The sequence below is a fragment of the Passer domesticus genome, chromosome 7 (genome assembly GCF_036417665.1).
Source record: "Passer domesticus isolate bPasDom1 chromosome 7, bPasDom1.hap1, whole genome shotgun sequence".
Classification (NCBI taxonomy): Eukaryota; Metazoa; Chordata; class Aves; order Passeriformes; family Passeridae; genus Passer; species Passer domesticus.
This window is the reverse complement of record NC_087480.1, coordinates 31,842,927-31,870,669: the sequence shown is the minus strand read 5'-3', so window position 1 is coordinate 31,870,669 and position 27,743 is coordinate 31,842,927. Positions and strand designations below refer to the sequence as shown.

Below are 27,743 nucleotides of genomic sequence, written 5' to 3'. Positions count from 1 at the left end.
GCTCTGGACTGAACACCAGAAGAGCACTGGCAGCTCACACCTGTGGCCCACCAGGCTGGGCCTGGGCTGCGGCATTTCCAGAGCCAGAGGGACTGATCAGAGACTGAGCTGAGCCGAGCTGCAACCCGGGGAGGGGACTGTTCTGAGTTTGTCATCTCTTTTGGAGCAGCAAGAGGTTTTATTGTTTCATATTGTTTAGGTTTTATTGTTTAATAAGCAAGTTTTTTTCCACTTTTCTCCAAGGAGGTATTTTATTTTTCCCGATCTGGTTGGGGTGAGGGACCAATTGACTCTGCTTTTCTAGAGGAGCCCCTTTGGGGGTTGTCTCCCAAATTTCCCCTGAACCAGGACAACCTTTTTCTTGTGCCTCCACCCCTCTTCCTCCCTTTGTGGGGGGTTCTTTCCCCTATTTCTGATGTCACTCTTTTGTCTCTTTCCCCCTATTTTTTTGTGCTCTTGCACACTTTTTAATATTCCTTTCCCCCATTTTTGGGTCCTTCATCCATTTTTGGTGAAAATCCCAAAAATCCCATCCATTTGAGGTTTTATTCTCATTTGGGGGGGTCCTTTCCACCTTTTTTCCTCCCCTTTTTTCTCCTTTTTTGATCTCTTTCCACTTGTTTCAGTTATTTTCCTCTGTTGACTCCTTTCCTCATTTACGGGTCTCTTTTCCCATCTTCTGGGGTTATTTCCCCCACCCCCCTGTGCTCTTTCTTCTTTTTTTGGTCTCTTTTCCTGAATTTTGGGGTCCTTTCCCCAGTTTTGGCTCTTCCCCCTCTTTTTGGTCTCCTTGTCCATCTTTTCAGGGCTCTTTTCTCCCTTTTTTGGTCTCTTTTCCTGAATTTTGGGGTCCTTTCCCCAGTTTTGGCTCTTCCCCCTCTTTTTGGTCTCCTTGTCCATCTTTTCAGGGCTCTTTTCTCCCATTTTGGGGAACTCTTTTTCCCCTTTTCAGTCTCTTTTCCATATTTTGGGCCTTCTTTCCCCTCTTTGGGGGATTCTTTCCCTCTTTTTTAGGCTAATTTTCCGACCTTTTTTGGCACTGTTCCCCCTAGTGACACCCCCAAGTCACCCCAATCCTCCGTTCCCCAGTGTCCCCCACCTGGGTGATTGTGGATGTGACAGCCTGGTCAGAGAGAGAGAAAGCTAGATAAGTTTTCCCAGAATTGGCCAGGGAAGCTTTAGGGAGCTGGGGATAAACAATGATAGCCAAATATTAAAACAGTCTGCAGGTGGTGTTTTTCTAATAATTTATTTTTCTGTTTTTTCTCATAAGATTGTTTACAAATGTTTGTCTTGTTAACTATCCAATCGGGTGAAATGTATTGATTAAATGACCAATCAGGTCCACCTGTAGCAAACTAAGCTATAAAAGAAGTGAGGATGAAATAAACAAGCCTTTTTGCCACTTTGCCTTCTGATCCGACTACGTGTCATGTCTGACTCAACGGTGAGAGGTGATGTCAGGCGCCTGCCAGGCCTCGGCCAGTGCCTGCACGTCCCTCGTCACCGTCCCATCGGGCCCTCGCAGGTCATTGCCGGTGGCACCGTCATAGTCGCCGCAGAGGCCACAGAGCGTCGCCCGCATTTCCCTGGGCACCTCCACTGTCAGCCCTGTGGCCCCCAGTTCCACCAGAAATCCCGGGGTTCGGCTGATCCGGAGGGTTGCGTGCATCTCCGTGATGTTCAGTGGTCCCGGGAACTCCGCGGGCAGGGGGGTGGGCACCCCATTGAACTGGAAAACACCAAATTAAGGGAAAAAAGGAGATTTGGGGTGATACAGGGGTGAAGGGTAGTTGGAGGAATCTGGGTGGAAAAGAGAGAGTTTGTGGAAAAACGATGGGATGCATCAAGGCATGGTGCGGGTAGGATGAGGGACAATGCATGGAGGTGCTTCTCTGACATGAAATTGGGAGAATAAAGAGCAATTTTGGTCAAAATTATGGGGTGTGTCAATTTATGGATGTCTCTTAGTGACCATGACCCGCACAGGTGCTTCACTGGCAGGAAACTGGGAGCAGAATAGAGCAATTTGGGAAAAAATTAAGGTAAGAACATCCTGTGGTGCTGGTGGGATGGAAAAACCCACGTGGACTCTTACCAGGTCTGAAATCAGGGAAGAAATATTGATTTTTTTAATTAAAATGAAGGTCAGAAGGATGTTTAGGGCGACAACACACAGTGGTGACAACATCTTTGGGTGCCAGCCAGGTTGGTGACAACTTACCCAGACCTTGTTGTTTCTCCGCACAGTGATGAGGCCGTGGGGGGTGAAGAGGTGAAGTGCCACCACTGCCGGCTGGTCCTCAACATCCCTGATGTCCCCCAGCAGCCGGAACCACACGGGGTCCCGGGGGTCACACACACTGGCCACCACATAGATGCCGGCAGCTAGGGTGGCCCCGGTGATGCCATCAAAGGTGACAAAGCGGGTGGCAGGGGACAGGGTGCAGCGTCCCAGGTGTGCGATGCAGGTGTGGGTGCCATTATGGAGGCCGCAGGTGTGGCCGAAGGGACAAGTGAAGGGGCTGCACTGGAGGCCCCCAGGCCCCAGGCAGGTGCAGGACTGGGAGCAGTCAGAGGTCAGGATAGTCTCAGTGATCTGTTTTCCATGGATAAAATGTGGAAAGTGGGGAAAAGTGGCCTAAAATGGCCAAAACATGGGGATGATGATGCTGCAAGGTCTCATGGGAGGGACGAAGGGGGCCCATGGTTCCCATATCCCCTATGTGTCTCTATATCCCAACGGGTGCCCATGAGGACCACCAGCATGTCCCCACCATGTGGCCATGTCCCCACGCATCCCCATGTCCCCCATGGGGGGCACATTGCGGGGACTGGGACCTGCTAGGGGACACTGGGAACACTGGTGACACTGGGACACTGGGACACAGGGAGACACTGGGACATGCTGGGAGACACTGAGAAGGACACTAAGTTCCCTCACTAAGAAACTGGGATGCATTAGGAGGCACTGTCGGGGGGACAAATTGGGAGGGATTGGGAACTCTGTGAGAAAATAAGGGAGGAGTCGAATACCCTGGGAGGGATCGTGGACAATACAGGGAATACCGGAGGAGACTGGAGGGGAGGAGAGACCCTGGGGTAAAGGGGGATCCACTGGGGGATGTGTTTGGGGGAAATGGGACACATGGGGAGAAATGGTGACATGGGGGTGTACTGGGAGGGGCTGTGGACACTGTGGAAGGCACACTGAAGGCACCCAGGATCACCATGGAGCGCCAGGAAAAGCTAGGGCTGGAACTGGGCTGTACCGGGAGGCACTGGGGCCACACGCACCTGGAAGTAACGCCCCTGGTGCAGGCAGCCGCAGGTCTCCGGCGGGACGCAGTGGGCCCCGTCGAACAGCAGCCCCTCAGAGCACTGACACCCCTCAAAGCAGCGCTCGCTGCAGGGGGGCGGAGCCGACACACCCGCGCAGGTGTGCTCACAGGTGCGGGCACACAGCTGGTAGTGGCTCTTGGAGGGGCAGGTGAGAGCTGGGAAAGGGAAGGAAGAAACAAAGGGGATCAATGGGGGGCAGTGAGGCTACTGGGAGGTCATCTCGGGTCAATATGTGTCTCCTGGGGTCAACGCCATCCCATCTTTGGGGTGGGTTCTCCCATGGGGCCCCCATTTGGGGACGGGGGAGCCCAGTGGTTGCACAGGGTTCCACTGGGTTGCACAGGCTTCCCGTTTTGGGGGTGTGATTTGGGCATTCCCCAGATGGGGCTTAGCAATGCAGACATGTACCCCTTTTGCCATGCAGGCATGAGACCCTGCTCCATTCCACTCCCCCAGACTTCCAAATTCCCACCCCCACCAAAATTTCCACTCCCTGCAGAATTCCTGTCCCCACAACAATCCTGACCCCTGAATTCCCATCCTCTCAAAACTCCACCACCTCAAATTCACAATTCCAAACTTCCTGTCACTTCAAATTCCCGACACCCCCCCCACCCCCCAAAATTCCCAAGCCCCCCATGTACTCACGGCAACCCGTGGCCTCCCGCCATTCCCGGAGCGCGCCTCCAGCTGCCTGGCACGCGGCTGCGTAGCCCTGAAAGCCCGGGCAAGGGTCTCCACCCGCCCCGCACACCTGGCGCTCGCAGGTCACCAGGTACGGGCGGGGCGGCACCGTCCCGTGACACCCCGCAAAGGGTCCCTCCGGGTCCGCAAGCACCGCGCAGCGCCTCGCCTGGGCCGGGGAGCAGCTGGGAGCGGGCGCCAGGTGAGTGCAGTTTGTGGGGGAGCTGCCCAGAGCCTCCCCATCGGGGTCGTCGTCGTTGGGGTCCCCGTTGAAGTTGCCACAGAGGCCTCGGGGGCGGCGGGATGGGGGGGGCAGTGTCAGCACCATATAGGCGTTGCCATCGTAGAGGATTTTGGGACCCCCCTTGACCTGGAGCAGCCGGTGGGACCCCACCTGCGCCACCCCCACCGCGCCCCCACGCAGCCACAGCGGCAGCAAGTGGCGCTCGCCATCCACCTGTAGGAGACAGGGGTGAGGATCCCGAAAGGGAAGTCAGACCACTAAAGGTGGGGCAAAATAGGGTTTGCATCCCCAAAAACATGGTTTGTGCCCCCAAAACTAGGGTCTGGACTTCCTTCTGTGCACCTCAAACCCATGGTTTACATCCCAAAAGGGGATGGTGATTACACTCCAAAAAGGGAGTTTTCAACCCCAAAATCGTGGTTTCTGCCTCAGTCACACAGTCACACACCAGAAAGGATCCGTACACCCCAGAGTGCACACCAAAAGTGGTGTGTGTACCCCAAACAGGGTTTGTACCTGCGAAACCAGGCTTTCATCCCAAAAAGCACTGCCCCCAAAACATGTCTTGCACATGCAAAACAGGGCGTGCACCCCAAAGTCAGAGCTGTCACCCTAAACAAGGCCTTTCCTCACTGCTGGACCTCCCAAAACCCCATTTCCATCCCCTTTTTTGCCCCCCAAGTATCTTTTTGCCCCCAAAACTAAGGCTTGCACCCCCAAGCCCCCAGGGCCTCCACTCACCATCACCTCCCACTGCTGTCCTCTGTCCATCACCACGGTCACCCCATGCGCTGTCACCGTCACCCGCTGCACCTCTGTGCCCTCCTGCTCCAAGGCCACCATGATGGGCTCCAGCTCTTCTTCAGGCTCCCCCCTCTCCAACTCCAGCAGCAGGAGGGTGCAGGACCCCCCAAAATTCCCCAGGTGCCCATCGAAGGTGCTGTAAGCCCCTGCCCCCAAAACCTGGCACTGTCTGCAGGTGTGGGGGTGGCACCCTAGTACCCCATCCTGCACTCTGCATTCCTCATCACTGGAGCAGCCTGGAGTGGGGTGACACTCCAGCCCCCCATTTTCAGAGCAGATGCAGCGCTCAGTGCAGGGGGGCTCAAGGTAAAACTGCACTCCCCGGGGATAGTAGCGGCCCTGCAAAACACAGCCACACTGGGGGAGGGGCACACAGTTATCCCCGCTCCGGAAAAATCCGGGATCACAGAAACAACCTTCAAAGCATGTGGAGGCATCAGAGCAGTCCTGAGGTCCAGCTTCGCCTTGGCAGGTGGCGGGGCAGGGGGGGCCACAGAGCTCATAGTGCTGGTTTGGAGGGCACACAGGGCCTGTCAGGAAGGGAGAAGGGTTGGGAACACCAAAACCCTCCCAAAAACTCCCTGCAAAGCCTCAAAACCCTAATGGACACCCCAAATTCCCCTGGATATCCCAAAACGCCGTTGTCTGAATCCTAGAACCCCTCATCCAGGCCTTCCCTTGTGCAGACCCCAAATCCCCCATGGACACCCCAAAAGTCCCTGTGTAGACCCCAAAACCCCCACTAACACCCTAAAGCTCTACATGGAGACCCAAAAACCCCTGGGAACACTTCAAACATGCCATGGAAATCCCAAAAGCCCCACAGACAGCCCCCACTCCCCTTCTCCCTGCCAGACACCCCAAATACCTCCACAGACAGCCCAAAACTCTGCCTAACCCCTGTGTCCCTCTCTGCTCTCCAAAACACCCCTGTACTCTCCCAAGCCCCCCAGGTCCTCCCATACTGCAGAAGACAGCTGTTCTCCACGGCCACACAGCAGTGCCCTGGCTCTGGCACGCAGCAACATAGGCAGCAATGGCCTGGCACACGATGTCCTGGTGTCCCTTGTACAGGCAGGCATCAAAGAGACAGTCATCCAAGTAAGGGCTGGGGTCGATGATGTCGTGGCAGGTGGCAAAGGGCCCAGATTTCTTCCCCAGCAGCCCACAGTGCTTGTCCCCACGGTAGTCATGTTTTTGGGTGTCACTGCACACCTGGCAGTCCTCCCCGCACCCAGCTGAGCACCCAGGGACATCGCCGACCTTCCAGCTGTCCCCCAAGTGGGTCTCATTGTCAGCATGGTGGCCATCACGGGTGACAAAGTCGTCATGCGGGTCACCATTGGCGTTGCCGCAGAGGCCGCAGACAGCGCTGGCGTAGGTGTTTGGGATGATGACGCGGGCATAGCTGTACCAGTCAAAGGTGACAGTGACACCCATCTCAGTGGTGATGAAGCCATGGACGCCACGGAGAGACACCTGGAGCTGGTGGTTGTGGGTGAAGGGAAGGTCCAACAGGACACCATTAACCTGGAAAGAGAGTTGCGGGTGGCATAAGGTCACCCAATAAAGTTGAAACCCACCAAGGTGTCATAGAATGACCTTGAAGACCACCTACATGCCACATGATGACCTTGAAACCCTCCTGAAGACCATACAATGACCTTGAAACCTAACGCAATGCCATAGAATGACCCTGAAACCCACACAGATGCCACACAACAGCTTTTTACCCCACCAAGACACCGTGCAATGACTTTGAAGCCCACCAAGGTGATTTTGTAGCCCAACCAGATGCCACCCCAATGACTTTGAAACCCATCTGAACACCATACAAGGACCTTGAAACTCCACCCAGGTGTCATGTGATGACCTTGAAGTACTCATGAAGACCATATCATGACCTTGAGTCCTCCCCAGATGCCATGCAATGACTCTGAACTTCCCCCATCAACTCCTTCATCCCTACCTTGACCTTCTGGGGATGTTCCTGGCTGAGGCTGAGGGTCATGTTGTACACCTCCATGGTGACAACCTTGGTGAAGGAGACCAGGCGGCTGCCACGGTGATTGTTCTCCACAGTGACAGCAAAGGGGATGAGGGTGGGGTCAGTGGAGCAGAGCCCAGCTAACAGGTAGACACAGGTACCCATGAAGTCATAGCGGCGCCCGTCGAAGGTGGTATAGTGGGGGTCACCAGTGGCCACGCAAATGGAGCGTCTGTTGGCCACACACTGCCGTACGCCCTTCACCACCGTGCATACCTCACCTGGCTTGCACCCGGCGTCCTTGCACACCACCATTCCCAGCTCCATGTCACACCTGCACCTGGAGTGACAGGTGTCATCACCCCAAAACTCCTCACCAGGACGGTAGTAGCGGCCGTCACGGGTGCAGCCACAGTGGGACACCGGCACGCACTGTCCGCCACTGAGCACGTAGCCAGTGTTACAGGCACAGGTCTCCACACAGGGCTGGTCACAAGTGGCTGGACTGTCCCAGTCGGAGCAGGTGGCTGGACAGGCATTGCCACAGGACTCATAGTGGCTGTTTTCAGGGCAAGGTAAGGCTGCAGGGGGAGGAAACTGGGATGAGGGAGGGATTAAGGGAGTGGACAGCATTCAGCAGAGTAGGTGGGGATTGGGAAAAGGTCTTGAACATGGGGAAGTGTCTGGAAAACAAGAAGGGCCTAGATTGCAACGAGGAAGGTCTGGGAAATGTGGGAAGAGACTGGGACAAGTGGGATGAGGTCTGAGCCATGTGGCAAGGGTCTGGACCTTGTGGGATGGGGTCTGGAATGCACAAGATGAGGTCTGGGACACAATGATAAAGGCCTGGAACATGTGGGAAAGATCTGGAAAATGCAGGATGGATTCTTGGAAAGATGGGGTGGGTTCTGGGACACAAGAAGCAGCTGGAGCACCAGGAGTACTTCCAAGGATCACCTGAGGGATTTGAGGGCTTCAACCTAGGATGGATCCCACACCACTCCCCTCCTCCCCCACTCTGGTTCCTTCCCTTCTCAAAGAAAACCCCAGCCCTTACGACAGCCTGATGGCGTCCTCCAGTCATGGACCATGGCCCCATGCTTCTGACATGTCGCTACGTAGGTCTCCAGCACCTGGCAGAGGATTGACCTCGCCCCATCGCTGAGACACAGGTCAGACAGGCAGTTGCGGTAGAAGTCATGAGGCTTCACTATGTCGTGACATGCTCTGAAGGGCCCCTGGAAGGATTTTTTGATGATCCCACAATAGTGGTTCCCGCCATAAAGCTCCTTCTTCTTCTCATCACACACTGGGCATGCTCCATCACAATAATCCCAACAAATTGGGTCATCCACCTCAGAGTCAGCACTTTTCCAGTTTTTGGCCCATGTGACAATTGCAGTGATGTTATCACCAGCCTCGGGGATGTCATCAAGGGGCTTGAGGTTGAAATTCCCACAGAGGCCACGGACGTGGCGGAAGTAGCTGCTGGGGAGGTCAATCAGGAGGTGCCAGTTCCAGTCATAGGAGACCCGGAGACCAAAATCTGTCTCCAGAGCAACACGGAGCCCACTGGGACGGACCCGCACCTTCCCATCTGCCAGGAGCACCGGAAGCAGCGTCACCTCCCCGTTCACCTGCCAATGGCCCAACATTCCCAGTTATCTCAATGTTTTATTCTCAATGTACACCAATATTTTATTCCAAATGTATCCTAATATTCTATTCCTCACATATCCCAATTCTTTATTCCCACCATATTCCAACATTAAATCCCATCACATCCCAACACTTTACATCTTACATATCCAAACATTTTACTCCTTTATATTTTATTACTGACATGCCCCAACATTCCATTCCCACTATAACCCAATATTTTATTCAAAAATCCAAACATTCCATAGTATTTTATTCCTGCTGCATCCCAATATTTTATTCCTGAAATATCCTAATATTTTATTCCCTACACATACCAACAATTTATTGCAGTTTATCTCAATATCTTATTCCTGGCATATCCTCTTTTTTTGCTGACATATCCCAGGTTTTTGCTGACATATCCCAATATTTTATTCCAAACAAATCCCAACATCTTATTCCAATCTTATCACAACATTCTGTTCCTGACATATCCAAATACTCTATTCCCCATATTTTGTTCCTACCATTTCTCAGCTTTTTATTCCTGACATATGCCAACATTTTATTCCCGAAATATCCCAACATTTCAACAATCAGCCTCCCAATCTGACTGATTTATCCCAAAATAACACTGGCACTGCTGGATGAAAAAGGTGGTAAGGAAGAGCTGGATGAAGCAAAAAGCTGGGAAAAAGCCCAAATTCCCACATTTCCACCCAACTCACCCGGACTCTTCCATCTTCATTCCGGCGGAAGGAGATGTGTTGTCCATAGACATCAACATTGACCAAGGAGACATAGGACACAGATTGGATCCCACCACGGATGTCGTTCTTGGCCTGGACCCTGAAGGGCACCAGCCCAGGGTCATTCCCATGGGATTCGGCCATGGTGTAGGTGCAGGTTCCTTGGAAGTCAAAGTCAAGGCCATCGAAGGTGCGGAAGTGTGGGTCACCCCATGCCCAACATGTGGCGACCAGGACTGGGACACAGCGGGATTGGGCACCGCGGGGCCGGCAGCGCTCCTTAGGACGGCAGTGCAGGGACTTGCAGGGGTCTGGGAGGGGAGGGAGAGCAGGATGAGCCATGGGCTGGGTGAAATAGGAGATAAACACTGGGGGAAGCCATGGGTCGGGCAAAAGGATGGGGAAAAAAGTCGAGGGAAGTCACATAAGGGAAAAAACTGCAAGATGGGGAAGACCATGGAATATGAAAAATCACGGGATGGAAGAAACTATGGGAGCAACCATGGAATGAACCATGTGAGAAATCATGGGAAAAACAATGAGAAAAAGCATAGGAAAGACCATGGAAGAAGCCATGGGATGGAAGAAAACATGGGAGGAACCATAGGAAAAATCATGGGATGGGGAAGAAAAACATACAAAAAACCTTGGGAGAAACCATGGGAAGAACTGTCCCATCCCTGACCTTTAGTGACAGAGACAGGATTCTGTTTCCTCCACCTCCCCTTCCCGTTATTCCCCAATCAACCCCTCAATCACTCCCAGATCCACTTTGCGTCTAAAACCCTCTTTTCCCTCATTTTTCTCACTTTTTTTGATGCATCCCAAGACCCCTTCCCGGATTTCACAGGATTCATCCTCAGTGCAAGCGTGGTCGTGGCAAGTAAGGCCCTGGCCAGGGACACAGGTGCAACGGCGCTCGCAGTGATCCAGGAAAACCATCTCATGGGGCTGGGGGGAGGGAGAAGGGAGAAAGGGAAATCCATGAAAATAGGAGATAAAACTAAAAATGCAGAGAAAAGGACATAAGTGCAGAAGAATAGAGAAAATAGTGAACAAATTGCCAGGCAAAGGGATGTACACGCATACCTTCCCTATAAATAAGGAAAAAAGGGGAAATGCGGGAAAAAAATACATAAATGTATAAAAATAGGGGGAAAATGCTGGGGAAAAGCATAAATATAGGAAAAATGGGAAAAATGCAGAAAAATAAATGCGTATGCATAATATTGAGAGAAAAATACAGGCAAGAAAAAAGATGGAACTGCCTAAAAATAGGGGAAAAGAAAGAAAATGCAGGGGAAATATGGCATAAAAATAGGAGGATGGAAAGGGGAAAAATTCTGGGAAAATGAGAAACAAAAATAGGGAAAAATGCAAGGAATAAAGGTGTACATGCATAAGACCTCGGTAAAATGGGGGGGAAATTAATTTTTAAAATGTAAATACATTAAGCCAGGAAAAAAAGAAAAAAGCAAACACCATGAAAAGAGAGGTGAATGCATAGAAATATGAGAGAAAGGAAAACAAATGCAGAAAAAATACAGGTAAGAACATAAAAGAAGGAAGAAGGAAAAGAAGGAAAAAGGAAGCAAATGTATAGGGAAGTAGCGAAGGGGAAAAAGACACAAATGCCTCAAAACAGGAAAAAGGCCAGGAAAACTACCTTATAGTATTCCCCGTCCCTAAAGCATCCACAGTAATCCTCGGGAATGCATCTGTGTCCATCAAAGACAGAACCCTGGTGGCACTGGCAGCCCTCAGTGCAGGTTTGCGGACAGGTGGTGGTATTTTCGGTGCAGATGTTGGCACATGTATTGGTGCAAAGGGAGTAGGTGCTGTTGGCTGGGCAGGTTGGGGCTGGAATTTTCATGGAATCATATATTAAGTTGGGCTGGAAGGGACCTCAAAGCTCATCCCATCACCATCATCCCCATGTCCTGTGTGTCACCACTGTCATCCAGACCCAAACAGGGAACATTCCCCACCTGTGCCCCCCCAGACTCCAATATCACCTGGAGATTTTCCCAACTCCAAACAGGGGACATTTGCCCCTGCGCCCTCCCAAACTCACGGCAGAAGGATGGTGTCCTCCAAGCCCCCACGGTGACTCCGGCACCTTGGCATACAGTGACATAGCTCTGGATACTCTGACACAGGACATGTGTGTCCCCTCCCGTCATACAGAGGTCATGGATGCAAGATTGGGAATATGGGATGGGGTCAATGATGCGATGGCAGGAGCCAAAGGGACCTTCAGGGGCTGTGAGGAGGCCACAGTAGTTGGGTTTTTGGAGGACTACCACTTTCTCCTCTGTGCAGGTGGGACACACATCCTTGGGACAGGTGTCATCGCAAGGTGTATCTGTTGTTTTCCATGCGGATCCAAAGGCTGTTGCATGTGGAGCCAGCTGGCCACTGGAAAGCTGGAAATCATAATTGCGTTGGCCATTGTAGTTGCCACAGAGGCCACACAAGTGCCCCATGTAGGTCTGTGGGACTGTGACCATCACATGCTGGATGAGGTCATAGTGGACAATGAGGCCAAAGTCAGTGTGGAGCAGGACACCTGTCCCATGTGGGTAGACCTGGACCTGTCCCTCGCTCAGGATGGTGGGGAGGTGGTGGGAGATGGAATCCACCTGGGATAGAGAAGGAAGAGTCTTCTAGTGAGGAGGTAGGACCAAAAATTTGGGGAAAACACCTTCCAAACAATATTCTGACAGATTTGTGGATCCCACTTGGAAAAAAAAGTTCGGATGAGAATGGATTAGTCTTGGAGATGGGGTGAGGACTCCCCTCACCAAGGAAACAGAGTTTTGGGGTTGATTGAGGTAGAATGAAAAATTTAGGGAAAACAACTTCCAACCAAGGTCTTAATGAATTTACAGATCTTGCTTAGAAAGGAGAGTTGGACTGGGATTGGAGATGGGCTAAGGTGTGCCTTCTATCATAGAAACCCAGTTTGGGGGGATCCCATGAGATCTGGAACATAAAGTGCCTTACCATGACATCTGCCCTTTTTCCTTGTTTCAAGGTCAAGGTGACCCCATAGACTTCCACAGACAATGCTTGGATCCTGGCGACCTTCCCCTTCTGCCGCGCCTCCTTCTGGATTGTGACAATAAATGATGTCACATTGTCACCTGTGCAGGTCTGGGTGAGGACATAGGAGCAAGTACCAGTCATGTTGAAGGCCATCCCATCAAAGGTAACATAGGTGTGGTCACCTGTGGCTACACAGGTGCTGGACACCTGCAAGGGACACTGGAAGACATCACTGATGACCTTCCCTTGGCCACCGTCTGGACAGGAAGTATTTTGGCACTTCACAGTGCCACCAGAGAGGCATTGGCACATCTCCTGCTTTGTGGGGTAGAATGTCTCCCCCTCTTTGTAGTAGACTCCATGGTGGCTGCAGCCACAGTGGGATATGGGGACACACTCATCGCCACTGAGCATGAAGCCATCTTGACATGTGCAGCCCTCGCGGCACTGCCCTTGACATGTGGCAGAGTCAGCACCGCAGGTGTTCTGGCAGGTGTGGGAGCAGAGCTCATAGGAGCTGTTGGAAGGACAGGTAATATCTGTCGGGAAACAATGGGATTAATGAGGAATCAGGAAATTCCAAGACAAATTCTGAAGTTTCCTGGAATTCAGGCGCAAACTTCACCAAATACAGAGTTTTTTAGCCCATGGCAACTCAATTTTCATCCCTATGCACATGACAAGGGGCATCATCAAATGACTATCCAATGATTATCTGATGATGATCCAATGATCATCCATAAGGAATATCCCAGCCCATTGCAAGAGGAATTCTTTCACTAAACCACCTGATTTCTCACATTTTCATGGAGAAAAATGTAACATTCACTCAAAGAATGGGATCACTCCACGCTGAGACCTCAACTGATCTCCTTTAACCCAATTCCACTATTTTTGGTACATTTTTTGTTGGTTCTCCCTCTAAATTATCCACTTTTTTGCCAACACCAGGAAATTGGAGATTTTGAGGGGGTAAATTATTCCAGATGAGACAACTTCTTCCTTAGGAAGGGTTTATTTTGAGTGGATTATGGGATCGACCAAGACTTTGGGTGAAATTCCCACTGGATTTCCATGCACCTCTGGGTTGTTCATACACAGATTTGGAGCAGACATAAGGATCCTTTGGATAATGTTGAAGGAAAAACCCTCCCATTTTCCCAACTTACAGCAGAAATTATCTGTCCTCCACCTCCCGATGGACACACCAGCAGCCTGGCATGTAGCGGCGTAGAGGGCAATGATTGGACATATCCCTTCTTCCTGATCAGGGAACAGGCAGGAGTCATGAATGCAGCTCTGGAAGTACTGGTGGCCATCAACATGACCATGACAGGCTCTAAAGGGTCCATCCACTTCCAGAATAATTTCGCACCCCATCCCAGAGACTTCCTGCCGTAGCTGAGAAGGTGTGAGAGTGCTGGAACATTCCACTGTTGACCTCTCACCACATCCTGGGACGTCCGTGACCTTCCAGCTGCTCCCGAAGGCATCTGGATCGGACGCCACATGGTTGTTCCTCATCATCATGTCATCGCTTGCAGCGCCATTGTAGTTCCCACAGAGCCCACACAGGGCATTGGTGAAGCCACTAGGCACCGTGGTGGTGACATGGCTGTACCAGTCATAGGTGACAATGAGGCCAAAATTGGTCACTACCACCGCGTCCTGCCCATGACGATAGACAACAATCTTTTTTTCATTGTAGTGATATGGGAGATTGACTAGCTGCTCATCAATCTGGTGAGAAAACGATAAAAACTGATCAAATTTGCAGACTGATAGTAAAATATTTTCAACAGCCAGAGTAAGCAAAAACCATCAATTTAATTAAATTTTTAATTGAATTAATTTTGGATTTAAGAGAATGAGAAGGACCAAGTCCCAAGAGGAGGTTGATCAACCACTCATTGATCTGGAACAGCCAAATGATGTTGATTTAATTACATTTCAGATGTTAATGGATGAGGTGGAGAATGTGGTGAAAAGATAAGAGATCGTTTCCTAAACTCACCATGATTTTTCCAGGATGTTCCCTGTTGATGCTGATGGTTTTGTTGTAGACTTTGATTGTCACCATGGCGATGGACGACATGAGGTTTTCACTTCGGTGGCCATTCTGCACCAACACCTGGAATCCCACCAAATTTTGGGTGTCCTCACACAACCCGACCAACAGGTAGACACATGTTCCTTGGAAGATGAACCTCTTGCCATCAAAGGTCTCATAGTGGGTGGCTCCAACAGCAGTGCAGACCCCAAAACTTTTGGGATGACAATCAAGGATCCCTGCCTCCACCCGGCATTCCTCCTCAGTGCCACAACCAGAATCCCGGCACACTGCCTGCCGCTGCTCTGCATCACACACACAGCGTTGGGTGCAAGTGAGGTCACCCCAAAATTCCTCGCCAAGGCCATAGAAGAGACCCCGAAAGACACAGCCACATTCAGAGGGGGGGATGCAGGCGTTGGCATCAAGGACAAGGCCCTCGTGGCACACACAGTTGCCCATGCAGGTGGTGACAGCAGCACAGCTGGATGACACAGCGGGGATGTTGCAGCTAGGGAGGCAGGCGAGGCCACAGGTGCTGTAGGTGCTGTTGGGTGGGCAAGTGAGAGCTGGACGGGGAGAGAGACAGCAGTCAGGGTGGAACATGGTGGGACAGACTTCTTTGACTACCTACACAGATACACTGGAGTCTCCATGGATTTTATGGAGTCTCCATGGACTTTCTAGGCCTTCTACCTGGACTTTCTGGAGTCTCTGAGGACTTCCTGCTCAGACTTTCTAGAGACTCCATGGACTTTGTGGACGTTTTACGTGGACTTTCTGGAATCTCCTTGAACTTCCAGCAATGTCCTGATTGGATCTGCTGCCATAACCTTTTACAACTCATGATCCCATGGATCTTTACTCCCACATTAATTAGGCTCCGCCCACCCCAAGGAATATTTTCACCCAACCATCCTCTACTCACGACATCCCACTGTTGTCCTCCAACCGGAAACATTGATCCCCTCCTCCTGGCAGTCATCAGCATAGATCTCGAAGGCATGACACAGTGCGTCGTGATGCCCCTCATTGGCACACAGGTCATAGATACAGTTCTTTACGTAGATATTGGGACTGATAGTGTCATGACATGACTGGAATGGCCCAGAATGCTGGGACAACTTCCCACACCAGGTCTCTGCCTTGTATGTCACCACCTGGTCCCATCTGCACCGCCCACAGTCACCGTCGCAAGTGTCCTGGCAGTGGCCACTCTCACTGGTCACCTTCCAGCTCCGCCCAAACTCCACAATATCCCACACTTGTTTTCCATCAGGAGAGAGAGCGTCATCTTGGGGATCCCCATTGTTGTTCCCACACATTCCACAGACTTTTCCAGAAAGAGCAGACGGAAGTTTGATCACTACATGATCATCCCAGTTGTAGAGGACCTTCAGCTTGAAATTTGATTGGATCAACATGGATTTACCCTTCTGGTGGATGCGGAGCTTCCCATGGGAGAGGGAGATGGGGAGGTGTGAGCGGTGGTTGTTCACCTGGAGGACAACAACAACCATCAAAACAACCAAAATCCATCAAAATTTGGCATGGAGTTCAAGAAGACTAGAAGTGTTTTCATGCAAGGGTTACCTGCACACCAGCAAATCCGGGAATTGTTTAGGAAAAGACCCTCAAGATCATTGTTAAATATGTAATTTCAGCAAAATTTTAAAAATGTGGGAAATTATGATGTTTTTTTCTTACCCTCACCATCCCATGCTCTGACTGGACAGCAGTGACAGTGATGTTGTCGACATGGATGGTGATAGAGCCAATAGAGGAAACTTTGGAGTTCTCCTTTTCCTTCTTTTTGACCTCAACAGAGAAGGCAGGAAGGGTGGGATCGGGATCGCAGATGGTGGTCAAGGTGTAGACACATGTTCCCATGAAATCAAAGGTTTTTCCATCAAAACTGTGGTAGTGTGGCCCACCAGCAAGCCAACAGGTGGAGAAAGTCTCCTGGATGCACTCTGGTTGTCCATCCACCATCTCACACCTCTCCTCACATACCAAATCCTCACAGGAGAGCGGTGTGGGGACTGAAAAAAAGGGGAAAACCCATGAATGGTCAACTGCACAACACTCAGCCATTGGGGTGACACAACAATGGACTGACTGTACTCACTGGCGGCACAGAGCCCTGGGAAGCCATATCCAGTGTGACTCTGGAACCCAAACAACAGGAGCCCAATGGGCACCTGTGAGTTCTCAGCACTCTGCATCATTGCACTCACGGTGATGCTGGCCCAGGAGAAATCTGTGCCAGCAATGGCCTGCCACACCATGGTGTTGTCTGGCCGATGGTTGAGGGTGGTGGTGGCAGTGGCAGTGGTGGGTGCAATGAGGATGGCATGATTATACTGGCTGGGCACACTGCTGAAGCGGAATGCAGTGCAATGGGAGGTGACAGGTGGGACAACAAGGAGGAAGGGATCTTGCCAAGATGACCCGCTGAAGAAAAACACCACCTGCACTGCCACTACCGCACTGATGTACAGGTGGGAGTTATGGTTCACCACAAATGCCTGCACCTCCCCTGCCGCCATGGCCACAGTGGCATTCCCGCTCCCAGTGTTGTAGGTGATGGTGTTGTCTTCATCCGTCACCACATAAACAAAGTCAACATCTGTCTGCAGTGGGTTGGGTGGCACAACGTAGCTCCTCCCCCATGCTGTCACTGGGAGAAGCTGCTCCACCACAAAGTCAAAGCCAGCAGATACCTTGACACAGGTGTGGCCACTGAGGACAGCCACAGGGGTGTCAGCCACCACAACTGTGCCAGTGAAGTCCTGGCTGCTCTGGAGCTGCAGACTGTGGTAGGGCTGCAGGAATAGGCGAAGCACGGCACCAGGGATGTAGGTGGCCCCAGCATAGTGGAAAGTGGCAGTGGTGGTGATGCTGATAGCCGTGGTGGTGGCACCAGTGGCCACCACAAACTCAGTCAGGCCGTAAGTGTAGTTTCCAACAGGTGTCACTACATAGTATCTGGTGCCCAGGGACTCCATAGGTAGGAGGGAAGTGGCACCCACAGTGTAGCCCTTGGTGCTGACAGACACCACGGAGATATCAGCGCTGGCCTGGACCACCAAGGTTTTATGGGAAGTGCGGCTTCCAGTGAGTTCCAGGTTAGCGGGGAGGGGCAAGGGCACAGTGACATCTGGCCTCAGGGTGATGTTCTGGGTGATGGAGCTGCCACGGAGCGTCACCGACACCTGGGTGTCAGCAGGGCCATAGGAGGTGAGCAGCAGCTGCAGGTACGCGCTGGGAGACTCATCATCGTTCTGTGGGAACACAGCCAGGAACTCCCGGCCCCGGTAGCTGGCACTGGAGAGCGCTGGGAAAACAAGGGAAGAAGGGGGCTTTGGTTAATTTTTATATTAAGGGGTTATATAAAGGGGGCTTTTATATTTTTATATCAATTCTCTATGTGTTTATATATCAATTTTCCTATTTTACAGTAGGAATTGTACTGAAATTACATTAAAGATATGACTGCAGTATTCAATTTATAGAGTCCATTTCTATAAATAATCATAATGGAAATTCTATTTACAGTTAGTTATGTTAATAAACAACATTTCTAGTCTATTAACAAATTATTAAAATACATCAATGTGTTAATAATATGAAATAATGTTGTATTATTAACTAATATTAATTACATAAAATACTATTCCTTAATACATCTATATTAATGGATATTTATATTATAATACCCTGTGTTCATGATATATTACTAGTATGTAATATACTTTATGTATATTGCTACTTTATGTATATTATTACTTTATGTAATATACTTTAGTATATTAATACTTATTAGCACACTGATAAAATATTAACAATATAGGACTTATATATCAGTGAAAACATGTCAATTACTTTTTAGCCTGTTATTGTATTATTATACTTATTATCCATTATAGATATATATTTAATATATATATATATCAATTATATATATATATTACATATATATAACTTATACAGTTTTCTATGTTATTATTATACAGATCTATTAATTATAACACTGTGATATACAATACTTATATTTAAATATATAGTAGTATTTTTTCTATTATTTTGTACTTAATTTTGATAGAAATATTAGCGAATATTTAATCCAAATTCATAAACATTAAAAATAATTGAAGTAATATAATAATAAACACTGTGGCTATTGAATTTATTTCTCTATTAATCATAGTAGAAAATAGATTTACATGCTATTTTTATAATTATATACAACAGTAGATGATTTATATTTTCTCTATAAAATTACACAGATTTTAATTAATTTTATTTCTTGTTTTCATAGAAACAGTTTGGGGAAAAAATTGTAAAAATCAAGCGAAAATAAGCAGTAAGGAGCAAAATTACAAGGTAGAGAATATATTAGAGACCAGAATAGAATTAATATACCATTATATTATACTATATTGCAATATAATATATCATATGTAATTAATATAACCATTATGATAGCAGATATTACATTGTAACACTAAATATAATAATACATAATTATGCTATTAGGTATAATATCCATAAATTACATACAGTTATAATACAATATAATACAATATATTATTGTATATGAATGAATACATATATTGTAAATGAATGTCATTCATATGTTATGCAAATCGAGGTCATATTATATAGTAAAATAATATTTAATTGTATTATATAATTATATTTTATTCAATTTATATTATATACCAGTATATTATTATATTCATAATTAATATATATTCTATTGTTTATAATTATCTCTTAATAACTAGATATAAATATATATAATAGCAATATATAGTCTGCTATATTAATAAATGCAGTAATATTCTAATAGAAAATATATCACGTTTTCATAGTTCACATCTTTTGTACATCCATATAAACTTTTAAATAATTTTATACTGAATTTTCACAGAAATTTTTACTAAAAAATGCAAATCAAGAATAATGATAACAACATAATTACGGCAGAATAGATAATACGTTGTATTTTTTATAGAATTACAGTGATTATATTATACATTTATATAGAACTGTTGTAGTGTATGTATATTATTAATATATCCACAACATATAAAAATGTAATAAGTAATATTAAGCAATTATTGTCCTATTAATCAATACGATGCTATTCAATTATATGATTTGTTATTAGTCAATTAAAATTTTATGTATTTTGTATAACATAAAATGTATATGTAAAAAATATAAAATACATATAAATATATAAAAGAAGACTAAACAAAAGATACTTTAAAAGGATCAAAAATATTTTCAGGGATTTTTTTAATGCTACAAAACAACAAAACACCCATTTTTTGCCCCAAAACACATAAAAAGTGAGTATCTTCTCCTAATTAAAAGGGAAGGAAAAAAAATCTTGAGATTGTCAGGGAAAAAAACCCAGGAAAATGAGATTAAAATTGATTAAAACTCGATGTATATATAAAAGCCCATCATTAAGGATTTTTTCTAATTTAAAAAATAAGGAATTGCAAATGTTGGATTAAAAAATAATTCTGGTGATTTTTCTTTGAAAAAATTTTGAGTGTTCTGGGAGAAAAATATGATGTTTAACTGAGAATAAAAAATAGGATGAAAGGGGGCATTCTGAAATAATACATGAAAAAGTTGGTTTTTTAAAACAGGGGGATTTTGAAGAAACGTCAAGAAGGAAATGAGCAACTGGAATTTTAATAATTAGAACAGAGTGAAAGAGCTTTTTTTCTTTAAAAATACCTGAAACTTAAAACAGAATTCAAGAGGGCTTTTCTTCCTCAATGAATAAATTTTTAAAATAAAATTAAACAAACAAAATAAAAAAGAATAAACAAGAAAATATTAAGGGAATAAAAAGTTTCTTTTTTCTAAAACCCTACCTAAAAATTGGGTTGATAAAAGGTTTTAATGAAAATTGGAAAAAAGCCAGGAAATGAAGGGATAAAAGGGTTTTTTTTCCCTTGAGAACCAACATCTTTTATTTAAAAAGAGCAAATGAAAGGACTTTTCTTCATTAAAAAACCCCTTTTTAAAAATAGATTTTTTTTTTTTCGCCTGGAAGAAAATACAGTTCCAGCATATAAATCTTGAGGTTTTTGTCCTGGAAAAGCACTAAAACTGATCATTAGAATTTTAGCTAAAAAAAACCCCCAAAACCACACCTCCCCCCAAAATAAAAAAAAAACACCCAAAAAACCAAAACAAAACCAGAAAGTAAACACAAATAACCAGGACAAAGTGCACTTTATTTTTCTGTAGAAAGTGAGGAAAAAGGGGATTTTTTCCATGAAAATTATTGAGGCATTCATGAAAAAAAAGAAGAGGATTCTAAAGGCTTTTGGATTTAAAAAATATTTCAAAATGGGCTTTTTATTTAAAAATAATAAATCTGCAGCTGAGAGATTGTAGGAGAAAATGCAGAATCAGGGAAGAGAGGCATTTTTGGGCAAAAACAAGCCCAGGGACTCAGGATTTCATTTTCTGTGCTAAAAAGCCTGGAAATAAGTACAAAGCCCAGGAAATTTGGGGATTTTGCATGGAAAACAGGGGTTTTACATACCACAGAAGGGAAGGAGGAGCCACCAGATCCCAACTGGTGCCATCCCTGTGAAAAACATTGAAAATTACTAAAAACTATTATTTCATGGAAGAAATCCATGTGAGCCCTGGGGTGTCTCCAGAAGCCACAAATAACGCCCAAATTACCCAAAGATGTCTTTTAATACCCCAAAATGCTTTTTTTCATCCCACAGAAACCTCTTGGGGCATATTTTGGCCCCCACTGCCCCCACAATCACTCCAAACACTCAAAACTCTAAAAATTTTGTCCAAAATTCCCCAAGTTTGGATCAAAATGGTTTTTCTTCCCAAATTCTCCCATTTTAGGTCAAAATATATATATCCCCCAATCCCCCCTCTTTTGGTCAAAATGGCATTAAACAGGGATTAAACATCCCTCCCCCCCATACTCCCCCCAACCTTGAGGCCACATCAGAATCTCCATCTCTATCAGATTCACTCCAAAAGCAGATTAATTTTAACTAAAATCACCTAGATTCATGTCAAAATGGGGTTAAAATGCTAACACAGCCCTTCCACCAACCCCTGCCCTTGATGCCATCTCAATACCCCATTTCCACCAAATCAACACTAAAACTTCATGGAAAAGATGAATTTTCCCCCAAATCCCCCCGTTTCAGTCAAAATGGGTATTTTTTTTGCCCAACATCCCCCAAATTTGGATGAAAATTTGGCTCAACATCCAGAAAAACCCTTCATTCACCTTGTCCCACACAAACCCTCCCAAATGCTCAATTTGGCCTCAAAAAGGGGAAAAAAAAACGCATGAAATTTTGGGCATGATGAGGACAAAAATATCTGAAATTTGGGAGAACAGTGCACAAAAAGGGCAAACCTCTGAGATTTGGGGGGAAATGGGAAAAAAAATGGGGAAAAAAGTCCTAATTTTGAAATAAAAAGGGTTAAAATTATGAAGCTTACGGGGGAAAAGTCATACAATTGAGGAAGGGAAAGGGTGAAAAATCTGAAATTTGATCAGAAAAAAAATCCATCCTCAATTTCTGCCATCACCAAACAATAAGGAAAAGAAGGAATAAACAGGAATGAAGCCTCCCCACTCTTCCCCACTCACCGCTCTCTTGGCTCTTGAATTCCCGGCCCCCTTAAGACACAGAGTGTTTGTCCCAAAGTCACTCTTTTTATACCCAAATAAAAAATACCAAGCCACAGCCAAACCATACAGATTTGAGCAGATTCAGCAGAATTTCAGGTTGGGGGCAGGAGGAGAAAGGCAGGGGGGCATGACCCACAGTTCCAGAGAATTTGGGAACTGGCAGCTGGATTGTGTCATGCATGGGAAACGATAGGAGTGGAACCCACAGGAAATCTTGATGGATGTGGGTGACAGGGATGTCATGACAGGTGTGGGATCCACAGCAATCACCCCAAATTCCCTGAACTCCCGGAACTGCTGTCCTCATGGTGCTCTCTCACCCCATGACACTGGGGAAAGGACAAACCAAATCCAGATGTTTTTTACCCAAAATTAATGACCCAAGTCCCAGCGGGGAATTCCAGGGAATGGGAAATTCTGGCCCAAATGACTGAAAAAGCTGAAGAAAACCAGCTGGAGCCAGGAGAGATGATGGCAAACAGGCAATTAAAGGGCTTTTGCCTTAAAATGAAGACATAAAAATGAGGAAACTCTGAACCTTAGATCCTTACCTGAGAGATCCTTAAAACTGTCCAGAGACAGAGACCCCACCCCCAAAGCCATCCAGGGACCCCCAAAACCACTTGGAGATGCCCCAAAACTACCCGGGGAATCCCCTCAGCCCTCTGAACTTCCCAAACCACAAGGTCCCTCTGGGAAGATGGGGGTCTCTGGAAGGGTTTTGGGGCTCCGGATAAATGAGCCGGAGAGCAGAAATTTTCAGTTGCCCTGAAAGTGCTGGATGGAGCTTGAAGATGAAATAAATGGGCAGGAGATCTTTCTCCTTTTTAATGCCTTTATTAAGAAGAATCAGCTCAGGTGGGAAGAAATCGACGGGTTGCGCCCTCGCCGCCGCTGCTCCCAGGCGTGGCACGAAGCAGGAGGATGATGCAGTTTTGTCCGCTGGTCTGCAGACAGAACTGGGGACTCTGTCCTCACGGGAGAGTCGTTGAGTCCTTGGTTTGTTGGTTTAGAAACCCGGGGGGTCTCTTTAATCAGTTTCTTTTCAGGTTAGAGTGAGAAATAAAAAGGTTTAAGCAGGTACGGGACAATGCTCCCATCCTTAGACGTCACTTTAAGTCACTTATGGCTCGTGATTTTAGGGGTTTTTCTTATAAAAACTGTAAAACTGTAACAATCCAGGGTGCACTGCGTTTCTTATTTGCATGTTGTTTCTGGTGTCACTGCCCATCTCTTTACCCTGGAGGGTTTCCCTTGGTATCTCCTTGGCATACAGCTAGCATCAGGGAAACAATCAGTTAATCACCCGCCATTAACTGGTGATTAAGGGCTTTTCTTCTGCAGCGAAACTAAAGGAGTCTGACCCGGTCTGGCTTGGTTTTTTTAACTCTGAAACTTAAAAAAAATACAACTTTCTATTCATAACAACTGGGGTGGTTTTGAGGGCCTCAGGTTGTTTGGGATCCCCAGGGAAAGGTTTGGGGTGAAGGGGTGGTTCTGGGCGTCCTGGAAGGGATTTGGCGGTCCAGGAGGGTCGAGGGGGTCCCCATGTGGTTTGGGAGGCACTCGGGGTGGTTAAAGAGGCAGAGAGCTGGGATCTTGCTGACGGAGACTCCCAATCTCCCCCATGGACTCCCCCAAATCTCCCCTAGAAGCTCCAAACCTTCTCCGGGATCCCCAAATCCCGACAAGACTCTCTCAGCTCTGCTTAGATCCATGAGCCCATCCAAGGGAATGATACCACAACTGGCTGGCAAATAAACTTTCTAAAACAATTTAGAGCATTAGAAAGCAGGTGTCCTTTATCTGCGCGGGACACACTGAAGGATTTCTCCTTTAATCTGATGTGTGTGGTGAAACTTTACCACAGGGTATGGTCCTGGAGGGACCACACACAGGTCTCTGGTGGTCATACTCACGGAATGCTTCCATATTACATGTCACCTTTTCTTGAACGTTTTCCTTGTGCATGCACTGTTACTTCTTGTCACGTAACTTGACAAAAACCCCATTATATTCCTCATTACCTATTTGTCCAGTGGCTCCAGCTGTGCTTGTGATCCTCCGTGCATACCTTTACATCCTTTCAGCTTTTTTGCCAGTTGTCTTCTGTTATGAATAGAAAGTTGTATTTTTTTTTTTTAAGTTTCAGAGTTAAAAAAACCAAGCCAGACCGGGTCAGACTCCTTTAGGTTCCCTGTGGAAGAAAAGCCCTTAATCACTCGTTAATGGCAGGTGATTAACTGATTGTTTCCCTGATGCTGGCTGCATACCAAGAAGATACCAAGGGAAACCCTCCAGGGTAAAGAGATGGGCAGTGACACCAGAAACAACATGCAAATGACAAATGCAGTGCACCCTGGTTTTTACAGTTTTACAGTTTTTATAAGAAAAACCCCTAAAATCACGAGCCAATAAGTGACTTAAAGTGACGTCTAAGGATGGGAGCATTGTCCCGTACCTGCTTGAATCTTTTTATTTCTCACCCTAACCTGAAAAGAAACTGATTAAAGAGACCCCCCGGGTTTCTAAACCAACAAACCAAGGACTCAACGACTCTCCCGTGAGGACAGAGTCCCCAGTTCTGTCTGCAGACCAGCGGACAAAACTGCATCATCCTCCTGCTTCGTGCCACGCCTGGGAGCAGCGGCGGCGAGGGCGCAACCCGTCGATTTCTCCCCACCTGAGCTGATTCTTCTTAATAAAGGCATTAAAAAGGAGAAAGATCTCCTGCCTATTTATTTCAGCTTGGGGGACTCGTCCGGGATAGCCACGCCTGAAGAGGACACCAGGACTGGGACGGCCGCCCACCCTGGACCTGCAGGACAGCTGGCTATCAGGACCAGAGAAGATCGGCTTGGGACAGTGACACGGAGCAGCGTCGGATAGGTGAGAGTATCCGGCGGCGGGAGAGGGAGGCGAGCGAGTGTGTGTGAGTGAGACGAGAGCCGGCAGCTCGGCCCCTCGAAGCGAGTGAGGACCCCTCAGTACCGCGGTTCCGCACCCCCGCGAGGGGGCCGGCCGGGAACAGGGGGAAGCGAGTGGAACTGGTGATTGAGGCGCCTCCAAAGGGGTAATGAGGACCCCCCTCCGGGCGTGCGGAGGAAATAGCTGTGTGAGTGGCACGCACCCCACAGGACCCTCCTCCGGGCGTGCGGAGGAAATAGCTGTGTGAGTGGCACACACCCCAAAGGCCCTGATACAGGTCCTAACGAAAGAAGTTAGGGTATCAGGCAGTTTGGCCCAGACAAAGGAGGTCGGGCGCCTCAGAAGCCAGGGTTTCGAGGTTTGACTGTTTGAGCCTTGGCAAGGGAAGGCCAAGGTCTCTCTAAGTCCTGACGAAGGAGGTCAGGCGAACCTCAGAGGTCAAGACCTCGAGGATGTTTTTTTGTATTTTGGTTGTTTGTTGAGTCTTGGCAAGAAAGCCAAGGTCTTAACAAAGTCCTGACGAAAAGGGTCAGTGAAATTGGAGTTTTGGCAGGAGGTCGAGACTTCTTAAATAAGATATATTTCCTTTAGAGAAAAAGACATCTTGTGATTTGGCAGAAAATAATGGGAGGGTGCGGTAGTAAGAAAAGTGGCCAAAGATTGAAGAATATACCTCCCCACAGTCCCCTAGGTGAACTATTAGAGAAATGGGACTTTATAGAAAGTACAGAAGGATTAGATAAAGTTAAGATGATTCATTACTGTTCAGAAGTGTGGCCAGAATTAGAAGTGCAAGGAGGATGGCCATGGTGTGGGATGAAAGACAAGTGGATGTGTCAACAGCTGAGTAACTATCTGACAGCTAGAGAAAATACTGATGCTGAGGAACTATTGTATATAGCTTGTTGGTTGAATGCTATACAGAAAGAAGGAGTGCAAATTTGTAAAGTGCAGAGCAAGAAAGAAGGGAATGAAAGAGGAGATGCTAGAATGAAGGAAATTGGTAAAAGGTGGGACCCCCTAGACTACTTGCCTCCTGATGCCCCTCCACCTTATAACCCTCTCCTTCGAGCACCTCAAATAGCAGATCCAGTTCTTCTCCCGGCTGCCATGGGGGCCATTCCCTCACCACCCCCTTCGACTCCTTCAGCTGCTTCTGCACCACCACTAATACCTACTCCACCTGCTGCATGCTCCACCCCTTCTCCAGCTCCACCTAACATGCACCCAAGCTCTTCTCCCCCTCCTACGGCAGTCCCTCCACCTCCTCCTAACTGTGACATAAATACCTCCTTATCTAATAACCCCATATCACCAGGTATAGCCGTTGACTTACAGCAGGTCCAAGTTAATGCTATTACCCCTCAAGTGAACAATCTTGTGTCTGAAAATGGGCCATACTGTAGTACCCGATCCAAGACCTCCAAAGCAGAGAGACTTTTTCCCCTTAGAGAAGTTCCTATGGGAGGAGTAGCAGGAGGTGTTGGTTTTGTAAATGCTCCTCTAACTGCTTCTGACGTGAGAGGATTCAAGAAGGAGTCAGGGAATCTAGTTGAAGACCCCGTAGGCATTGCTAACCAAGTGGATCAGTTTTTAGGTCCAAATTTCTACACTTGGGGGGAGATGAATTCCATTCTAAATATATTATTTTCCCCAGAAGAGTCCCGAATGATTAGGGCTGCAAGCATAAGAGTTTGGGAAAAAGATAACTGTCCAGGGCCCCAAGTGCCATCAGGAGAAGAAAAATTGCCACTAGTGGATCCCAATTGGAATCCTAACCAGGAGGAAGGGAGAAAGGCCATGATGGAGTACAGGTCCTTGATAATCCGAGGGATCAGAGAATCAATTCCCAAAGGAACCAATACAAAACTGGCATTTGAGAGTATACAAGAGAAAGATGAAACTCCTGCCGCTTGGCTTAATCGCCTGAGGCGGAACTTTCAATTGTATTCTAGAACAGACCTGGACACTAGTGAAGGTGAAATGCTACTAAAAGTCCATTTTGTTACTAAATCTTGGCCTGATATACGAAGAAAATTGGAAAAGATTGAGGATTGGCAAGGAAAAGATATTAATGAGTTATTGAGGGAAGAAGAAAAAGCAATAGCCAAAGCTAAGATCATGCTTGCTATAGCCAGAGAAAGTGTGGGAGCAAACAACCCTTTCCTACAGTACAAAGCCACAAAAGAGTGGGGGGGTCCACCACCAGGAGCAGGCAAGGATAGGCCAGTACTGTCAGGGACAGGAGGCATGGAGAGGCCTCGAGTCCCTTTGAGTGAAAGCTGCTGCTATTACTGTGGAGCAACTGGACCCCCCCCAGACTGTTTAGCCTAAAGTTGTGAAACCTTTGCTAGCTGATCAAGATAGCAAAGGAAGCAGCTTTAAGACCAGAAGATCTGGTAAAAGTGTTTTTTTTTAAGCAGAAACCACACCCGAGTAGGGAAAAAGAAAAAAAGAACTCATATTTTGTGAAATTTAAAGTTACATCAAGGGATATAGGGGAGTAGTTAATATCTGACGGACGGGTGTTTCTAAACAAAGCACTTGCTAGG

At 47.2% G+C, this 27,743-nt stretch overlaps 1 protein-coding gene across 1 annotated transcript; it reads right to left on the bottom strand.

Moving 5' to 3' along the window:
• Positions 1 to 1,156: 1,156 nt before the first annotated feature.
• LOC135304188 (IgGFc-binding protein-like) lies at positions 1,157 to 23,052 on the bottom strand. The gene is made up of 20 exons (XM_064426392.1): positions 22,222 to 23,052; positions 21,130 to 21,174; positions 16,678 to 17,886; positions 16,257 to 16,591; positions 15,478 to 16,048; positions 14,514 to 15,118; positions 13,669 to 14,239; positions 12,458 to 13,038; positions 11,526 to 12,093; positions 11,118 to 11,311; positions 10,261 to 10,402; positions 9,431 to 9,762; positions 8,119 to 8,698; positions 7,044 to 7,642; positions 6,040 to 6,604; positions 5,012 to 5,604; positions 3,991 to 4,483; positions 3,298 to 3,497; positions 2,225 to 2,599; positions 1,157 to 1,732 (listed from the first exon to the last, which is right to left on the bottom strand). The coding sequence occupies exons 2-20, from the start codon at positions 21,170 to 21,172 to the stop codon at positions 1,442 to 1,444; spliced, it is 8,847 nt and encodes a 2,948-aa protein (XP_064282462.1). The 5' UTR covers positions 21,173 to 21,174; positions 22,222 to 23,052; the 3' UTR covers positions 1,157 to 1,441.
• Positions 23,053 to 27,743: the final 4,691 nt, after the last annotated feature.

Excerpts from the sequence above, each read along its gene's own strand:
- LOC135304188 (XM_064426392.1), bottom strand. The coding sequence starts at position 21,172 with ATGGCACCAGTTGGGATCTGGTGGCTCCTCCTTCCCTTCTGTG. Across the intron at positions 6,605-7,043 it reads AACATCCCCAGAAGGTCAAG|GTTAATGGTGTCCTGTTGGA; the intron begins GTAGGGATGAAG and ends CTCTCTTTCCAG. Across the intron at positions 4,484-5,011 it reads GACAGCAGTGGGAGGTGATG|GTGGATGGCGAGCGCCACTT; the intron begins GTGAGTGGAGGC and ends TGTCTCCTACAG.